This window comes from Camarhynchus parvulus, chromosome 20, assembly GCF_901933205.1.
Source record: "Camarhynchus parvulus chromosome 20, STF_HiC, whole genome shotgun sequence".
Classification (NCBI taxonomy): Eukaryota; Metazoa; Chordata; class Aves; order Passeriformes; family Thraupidae; genus Camarhynchus; species Camarhynchus parvulus.
Window position 1 is genome coordinate 6,478,988 of NC_044590.1, and position 8,667 is coordinate 6,487,654.

General features: G+C 60.2%; 1 protein-coding gene across 1 annotated transcript; it reads right to left on the reverse strand.

Annotated features, from left to right (window-relative positions):
• Positions 1-2,278: 2,278 nt before the first annotated feature.
• C20H20orf204 (chromosome 20 C20orf204 homolog) lies at positions 2,279-8,557 on the reverse strand. Its single transcript, XM_030963563.1, has 5 exons — positions 8,529-8,557; positions 3,841-3,913; positions 3,533-3,595; positions 3,284-3,436; positions 2,279-2,434 (listed from the first exon to the last, which is right to left on the reverse strand). The coding sequence occupies exons 1-5, from the start codon at positions 8,555-8,557 to the stop codon at positions 2,279-2,281; spliced, it is 474 nt and encodes a 157-aa protein (XP_030819423.1).
• Between the last annotated feature and the right edge of the window lie 110 nt (positions 8,558-8,667).

Here is an 8,667-nt window from a genome sequence, read left to right on the forward strand (position 1 = left end):
TCAGGGCCTGTTTCCTTTTTCCGGCTGTTTTTGCTGTGATTCCACCATCACAACGACCTCGTTTTTCCCCCTCCCTCCCTGTTGCTTCTTCCTTCACTCTTTCCTTCCTTTCCATGCACTCATTCCCACTGCCACACCAGGTTCCCAGCAGCAGCTGCCTGTGAGGGAAGGGGTAGAAAAGGGAGGTGGTTTTTGCTCTGGTTTATCTGGGAAGGAGCTGACAGGTCACTAAAGGGGGGACTTTGCTCCAGCCTCGATAAAGAGAAAGGCTGCGAGTCACCCTGTCCCAAGCACCGTCCCCATCCTGTTGAGCTACCAGGTTCTGCCGTGGCCCCCAGCCTCATCCGTGGGATAACAAGTGTCAGTAGGGCTATTTTGGGATGCTAGTGGTTTGTGGAGGGACCCTGGTTGGGATAAGGGAGGAGGAATAAGAAAAAAACCCAAGGAACTGAACCAGTGCAAAACCTCCTGTGGGGGCAGCAGAAAGGGCAGCGCCGGCTCCCGAGGAGGAGGATGGAGCTGAGAGGAAGGAGCCCCGGCATTGTGGGGCCAGCCGGGGAGGAGCATGGCTCCAGGAGGGCTCTGGCATTGGGATGTGCTGAGCTGTGGCTCCCTGGATGGCCCCTGGTGCCAGCCTGCCCCGTGCCGGGCACGCAGCATCTTCCAGGGACCCCACGAGAGCAGCATTCCCAGGCTGCACCCCCTGCTCTGACCCCCAAACCAGAGTCCCTGCCCGGCCCCATCCAATCCACCCGTCCTGCCCGCACCCTGCTGCACCCCAGGGACTCTGCTGTGCCCCGGGCAGGGAGGGCTCCCCCCCAGCCCTGCTCATGAAGCCCTTCCAGCTCCCCCCAGCCCAATTCCCAGGGGCAGGGGGGGGGCACGGACCCCTGAGCACCCCTTGCCTTTCCCTTCCCGAATCCCCCCTTCCCAGTTTGAACCCCCAGAAACCCCAGGGAGAGCCGCCCCCACCTCCTCCAGGGCATGGGGGGTGCCCCCCCTCCTGCAGCGCTCAGTGCCCCCCTGGCACAGCCCTGCCCGGCCCGGGGTCGGTGGGGAGGAGGCCGGCGATGCTGGAGTGGCCATGGGAACTGCCGGCGTGGGCAGTGCCCGGCTCCGCTCGGCACACACAGCCCGCTGCTGCCATCTCGTGTCCTCCTCAGCCCCTCAGGGCTGGGACAGCAGCACACGGCCGAGACGGGCTGGGGAAACTGAGGCACGGGCACACCGGGGCTGGGGAAAATGAGGCACGGGCACACTGCCTCATTTGGCCGCTGTTCTAGGGAAAATGTCTTTCCAAAAAAGCATCTTCTGGTTTCCATCGCCCCACCGCAGGGATGCAGAGAGAGCGAGCAGAGGCAGGATGCTGCTGTGCCCTCCACTGCTGGGGGCTTCTGCCTGGGCCTGGCCCCATGGCCAGAGCCAGCACTGTGCCAGCTCCATCCACAGCACAAGAGCCCCTGCATCACCAGATAAAGCATCCAAAGCACTTCCAGGGAAGGAGAGGTTTTATTTCTGGCTTCCCAGAGGCTGTTTGCTACCCAACAAAGCAGTGGAGGCCACAGGCAGGGTGCTGGCAGAGCACAGTGACAAGGGAGGATGCCCCTCACCTCACCTCACCCCACACCCTGCCATTCCCTCCCTGCTGGGGCACCCACAGTGCCAAGCACCCCGTCCCCTCCACAGTGCTGCCTGTCACTGAGGCTGAGCCTTGGCCTCAAGCCCCCACACTGCCTGGCATTTTTGGATATCAGAAGCCCCCAGGTTTCCCCAGTGATGCACCTTTACTTCCACTGTGGGTGCCTGGCTGCTCTGCACATCCCAGCAGTGCCTCAGGGACACCCGTCCCCACGCACAGCCCTGCTAACCTCAGAGCCTTGCAGATCGCTGTGGCCTCACCTCCAGCAGAGCCCCCAGAGCAGAGCCATGCCCCACATGTCCTCTTTCTGCCCCAAAACACACCCATTGTCCTCAAGAGAGCAGCAGGTGCTGCAGGGCCGGGAGCAGCTAAGAATCCACACTTCACCTTCTCCTTTTGCTTCTTTCCCTTCTTCTCCCCAGTGTTTCTGGTGCTCCAGGTGTCTGCCACAACCATCCCACAGCAAACCAACCTGCCAGCCCCAGCCAGGAGTGGTGGATCGGGTGCCTGGGCACGGCTTGGAGCAGGAGGATGAATCCAGCCCTCCAGGCTGAGTCTGTCCCAGCTTCCCAAACCAGCCGCAGGCAGCCCCGGGGCTGGAGCAGCACATCCATCCCCCGGCGGGCGGCCAGGGCGTCCCTACGAGTCCCAGGAGCTTTGGCGGGGATCGTGCAGGGCGTTGAGCTTCTCCCAGCAGGTCGCCAGCCTCTCCGCCTTCCTGCCGATGTCCCGCAGCCGCTGCTGCCTCCTGCGGGCCGGCGGCCGCCGCGGGGCCGGGGCGGTGCGCGCCGGGCCCTGCGGTCCGTGCGCCCGGGGAGGGGAAAGAAATCCCCCCCACACCACACAGACATTAGTCAGGGGACAAAAGGCACCACACACGTGGCTGAGGTGGCCAAACTGCCTATAGCCATGGTGTCGGGGCCCCAGGATCCCCCGAAGGTGGCTGTGCCTGTCTGAGCTGGCGGTGTGCACCCCACAGCACAGCCACGGACACCAGAGCAGGTCTCCAGAGCAGCAGCAGCTCCATCCCACGCCAGCAGACCCCAGGCAGGGCGGTCCCCAGCCAATGTCCCCAGCAGTGGCAGGGAGGACAGTCCCAGCCCTGTGCCAGGGTCAGGCAGAGCTGGGAGCTGGCGCTCCACTGCCCTTGGTTTTCCCTGCTGGTTGGTGAATTGCTGGTGCTGCCATAGGGATTCCCTGGATGGGATTCCCCAGCAGAGCCTTAGAGATGCCTGAGGAACCCAGACCAGCCCTTAGGGGAGAAATCCCAATTCTTGCCCATGAGCACTCAGGAGCAAGAGCAGGACAGGGTGAATGCACCCACAGGGTGAGCATCCCACCAGGACAAGGCCCTGTGTTCCCTCAGCCATGGCATCATGGCACATGTGGAAAAACCCACTTGGGAGCCAGAGGTAAAACCCCACCAGCCTGGCCCACACTGCCACAACAGAACCTCCCTCCCCTGGCTATTCTGAAGCCCCCAGGGGTGGATGTGCCATCAGCACTCCCCAGCTCCCAGAGCAAAGCAGGCAGAGCCTGGAGACTCCTCATGGGCAGCCAGGAGAGCACGGACAAGGCAGGCTCTGCCCACAGCCCTGGGAACTGGGAGCCGCTGACCTGGCTGGGAAGCAGAGGGCTTCCTACCTTGCTGATTTTCCTGCAGTTCTCCCGGAGCACAGTGTTGGTGTTCCTGGCCACCCTCCAGACCGCCAGCTCCTCGGGGCCCTGCAGGGTGCCGGCCCCCGCCTCCCGCAGGGACATGCTGATGTTGTAGATGGACAGCAGGATCTTCTGGTCCTGCAGAGGAGAAGCACAGGGCAGGGAGGGAGGCTCCGTGGCTCCCTGGGGGCTCAGCCCACGCCATGCCCCAGCCCCGGGTCCCTCTGTGCTCACCTTGTCCGAACGGCAAGCGGGCCCGGCCCTCCCGCTCCTGTACACCGACCCAGTCAGGTTCCTCTGCAGAAATGAAGCGAGAACATCCACCCTCTCACAGGATCAGTGCCTCCCACTTGGAGCAAGGATCCCCCATTTAAACACAACCACAATCTCCCATTTAAACAACAAACCCCAACGCTGCTGGCAAAGCAGCCGGCTCCACATGAAGGTTCCCTCCCCACATCCCTCCTCAGGGCTGCATCCAGCCCAGCAGCATTCCCAGGCCAGGGCTGGCCCCAGGCAGAGCAAGCCCTGCCTCGGCTCACCAGGTTCTGGAGCTCATGGAAGATGACTGCACGGTACTGCCGCAGGATCTTGGCGATGCTGCACCTCCTGCCTCTGCTCAGCACGGCCACCAGCAGGAGCAGCAGAACAGCACAGGACAGCACCCGGGGGAAAATCTGCCAGGGAAGGGCTCACAGTCAGCTGGGGATTACAGGATGTCCTGGGCTCTGCCTTCAACCCCTAGGCAGAAGCTCCACTGGACCTGTACCTGAAGATGCAACATGAGATGGAGGAGCCTCAGCTGTCTCCTCTCCCCAAGAACATCCTCCCAGATGAGCCATCACCCCTTGGGGCAAAGCCCTCGGGAAACTGCTCCAGCCCGAGCCCAGCCCAGCAGCGCTGCCCATGGCACACACAGAGCTCTGTCTGACGCCAGCAGGTGGGTTCATGGCACAGAGCTATGCCAGGGGCCTGTGTCAGTCTGTGGGGCTCATCCCTGAGCTCTCTGCCCCAACATGGCTCCACTAGATCCCCACTTTGTGCCATTTCAAGGCCAGAGAGCCTCAAGTGCCAAAACCCAAGGGGGGCAGAGAGGGAGGTGCTGGGCTCCTTGGAGAGGAGCTGGAGGCAGGAGCTGTCTGGTCCCCACCAGCAACATCCACAGCTCAAACGGATCCAAAAACCCTCAAAAGGATGCTCCCACACCTCTGTAATACAGCATTTTCCCACCTCCCTTGCAGCTCAGGCTCATCCCAGGCCTGGGGGCCTTCACCACAAGCAGCACAAGCATCTGCTCTCCCAGCACATCCCAGCTGCCTCTGAGCTCCTGGCTCCAAACCTCCAGCAGCCCCGTGCTGGCCCATGCAGAGCGGGGAACCCCAGGGGCTGACACCTGAGCTGGCAGAGGGGCACAGGGAGGGGTGGATGGACCCTCCGAGGCAGGGATGATTCCCACAGCTTTGAAGAAAAGCCAGCACAAGCTCAAGTGACCAGGACTGGGGATATTTGAGCAGCCCAGCAGCAGCAGAGTGAGGATGGGGAGCTCAAAGTTTGTTCCAGGAAAGGAACCCAACAGCTCGACACGTCTCCACATTCTGAGGGATGGCACAGCCCTGGGGCCCCATCCTGGCATTTCTGTCATTTCACATTTTCAGGAAAAGTCCCCCCCAAACACACCCCCCTCCCAAACAACCCTCATGCTGCAGGTGTCAGGTCTGGGCAGGCAGAAAGCAGCTCAGCTCCTTCCAGCTATGCAAGCCCTGTGCTGCGGCCAAAGCGAGGGGGAAGGGGCCACAGCTCTGCCTGCGGCTCTGCACGCTGCTCCCCACCTCAGCTCAGGGGTCACTGCCTTCCCCAGCACCTCTGCACTTGCTCTTCTGCTCCAAGAAGCCATAAGGATTTCCCTCACTGAATTCCAAGCCCAGGCACACTCCATCTGTCCTCTTTGGTGAGAACCTGGGGGGGTTTGTTTGTAAAATCCACACCTGCTCTGTGCTCCCTACTCAATCCTGGGCTGGACCTGGCTCCAAAAGGGTGAGGCAACCTTTTCCCATCCTCTTGCAGCTCAATGGGAGTGATGGAGGCTTAACATGAGGCAAAACTCAACACAGCACACTTCTGGGAACACATGGACACAACCACCACCTTGGAGCACGTGCAAAGAGAGGAGCAAACCCAGGTACAACCAGTAGAAACCCCACTGGGCTCTTCAGCATCCCTAATCACCACAGACCTTCCAGCAGAGCTGTGCTGAGCTCTATTTGGGAGCTGGGAAGGGCAGGGAAAAGCCTCCTTGTGCTGCTGGCTTTGCTCCCTGCAAACCACTGAGAGATCTGGCCCCAGAGGTGATTAAGCAGAGAGCTGAGGGTATAATCAAAGGAGAGCACTGCTTCCATGAGGACACCCTGGCCAAAGTCTAAGGGTTGCTCTCCAGAGGTCTCCTCTGCCAGGAAGGCAAGGCGGTGCAATTTTACCAAGAAAATGGGAATTACTTCCCTGAAGTGGTTTATTAAACAACTGGAACCCAGTTTCAGGAGAAAGCACACCATTTCCAGCATTCCAAGACAAGGCTGGGCTCAGTGTCCAGCCCAGAAGGAAGTGCAGAGCAGGCCAGGGAACAGCCAGGGCAGGAGGTCAGCAGGTGCTGTAGGTGCTTCCCCCCACCATGGAAAGCAGGAAAGCAGCAGTGACAAGAGAGGGATGCAGGGACACTGAGGTGGCAAATCCTGCTCCTGACTTCTCCCCTTTCAGGATGGAGGAGAACAAGTTCAGCAGCTGATTTAGGGTTATTCCTTCTGCCTTCACCCCCATCCCACAGCAGCAAGCTACAGGCAAGTGGCACATCCCTTCCTAGGGGAGAGCTGGCAGTGAAGGAGCAGCCTTGGGAAGCGTGGGTGCAGGACAGGCACAGCTAATCTCATCCTCACTCTAATCCTCCAGCAAATACGAGGAGATAAGGGGAATCACCATTGTTGATAGAGCAGCTCCTGCTGGCACTCCTGCCAGTCCCAGCCAGCAAGGCAGCAAGGGGCAATTCCTGCTGCCAGCCTGGGAACCCCACCGGGGTCACCAGGTCCTTCCAGCCAGACTGTCCCCGAGTCCCTCCTACCCAAAGGGAGTCTGTCACCTCCCAGAGCCCCAAGGCAGGGACAGACCCTCCAAGGACAGACCCTCTCTACCTCAGGACCAGCCAGATCCAAGCCCCATCGAGGTGTCGATGGTCTAAGCCTCATCCCAGACCCAGCAGCCTGATCCCAGCTGGACCAGCTTCCCCGGCCAGATCCCAGCCCCTTCCTCACGGAGTCCCAGCTCAGATCCTTAGAGGGGTCGCGATGGAACAAAGCCCCATTTGGATCCAGCCCAGCCCCATTCCAACTGCTCCAAGCCCTTTCCCAAGTGCTCTGGCCCCATCCTGACCAGTGCGAGCCCCTCTCCCGATCGGTCCAAGCCTCATTCCAGGAGAAGCAGTCACCTCCCGACAGGTCCCAAGCCCCACCGCGGGTGCTGCAATCCCCGCCCGGCCGAGCCGACCCCATCCCGGCAGCGCGGCGGGCCCCGCTCGGTCAGAGGGCTCCAGGAGGGGTGTCCGGAGAGGAGGAAGGGGGTGCCGGGGACAAGGGGGTGTCCCAGAAAAGGGGAAGGGGGTGCCGGGGACAAGGGGGTGTCCCGGCGCACTCACCATGGAGCCCCGCGGGCGCGGCGGTCCCGGGGAGCCCGGTCCGGCCCCGTCCCGCTGCGCCGGGGCCCGCGGTTTGAACTTGGCTCCACGGTGGGAGGGGAGGGGACGGGCCCGGCCGCCGCGGGGGGGACGGGACACGGCACCGCCGCCGGCCCAGCCCCGGCCCCGCGGGGAGCCCGCCCGGCCCCCCCGGCCGCAGGGCCGTGCCCGGGGTGCGAGAGGGTCCCAATGGCCCGGAGGGGCCGGCAGGGCAGGAGCCCCTGCTCGCAGCCACCCGGGGGTTCCAACCCACGCGTGTCCCTAGCCCGGAGCTGCACGCTCGGCTGCAAACCCCCGCAGTTTCGATTTCTGTTGGCGTGGGGCGATTCTTTCACTCTGCGTTCACAGACCGCAGTGGGTGAACACTGACAACGGCACCAAGGGACTGTCCAGGGTGAGACTCCTAAAATATCAACATGAGGAGTGTTCTCGTGCTTCCAACCAAAGCCCTCTCCTCCTTCCCCTCTGCGTTTTGTACCTCACCCCCAGCCCAGGCACAAAAATTGCCCTGACTCAATTCCCATCAATTTTGGGAAAAACTGAACTGACTGTAACAAGGCTCCACTGAGGAGCTGAATGCGGGTGATTGAGTAAGAAATAGAACAAATGGTGAATAATCCAGCTCTGCTCAGCTTGGTGAGAATGTCCCTCCCCAGGAAGTGGGACCCACAGCACACTGCAGCATTCCACTGGGACAGGACCCATATAACTTCTTTATTGAGCTCTATATATAGCTAAAATTCATGGGTGCCATAATCCATTTAAAAACCACCAAGACATCTACAAACATTAAAAGGCTCTAAGATTGATGGTCCCTTTTAAGGAAGAAAAAATTATCTCCAAGCTAAGGAATGTAGCCCAAAGGAAAGGAAAGCTGCAGGTACCAGAAGCAGGTGGCCAAAGGAGCCTGATGTTGTGAGAAGGTGGCACAGTGTCCAGCAAAGGGCCCCATCCCTGGGGCTTCCACATCCCCAAAATTCCTTGCTAGATGAGGTAGTGCCACCTAAGCAAGGAGCAGGGGTAGCACGAGGATCCCATCAGTGGGTTGGACATGTGTTACCTGGCTCAAGGGAAACGCTCCCACCACAAGTCAGGAATCTCCCCAGCAGGAAAAGCCACACCACTGCAATTCCCACTTCCCTTTCCCATCCCAATTCTGCACCACCAGCTGGGCAGAGGGATTTATGCGCCACAAGCACCCAGCTTTCCCCAGCACATTACTACACCAAGAATCAGAATGTCACATTCCTTGCCCAGAAAAGCAGGATATAGCCCCCATGGGAGCACAAGAGGCTGAAAGACAGCACACATTGAAAACTACTTTTAAAGTTGTTTTCATCCTGCAGTTTCTGCCTCAGTCCTGAATCCTTGTCCAGCTAAGTTCCCTTGCCATGTCTACCCTCTCCTTTGAACATCATCTCCATCTCCCTTCCCAAACTCTTCCACTCTCTTCCAGCAATGGCACAAAATCCCTAAGCAAGAGCCTCTCAACTCCCAATGCCTCTCACTCACCTTTGGGAAACTACAATTCTACGGGGCATCCGTGATTTACAACCTTTCATCAGCTATTCCAGAGAATGCACAAGAGTTTCCATTATGAACCCAAAGAAACAAAGGCTTTTGCTTCCAGACCAACCTGCAAGCAAAAGCC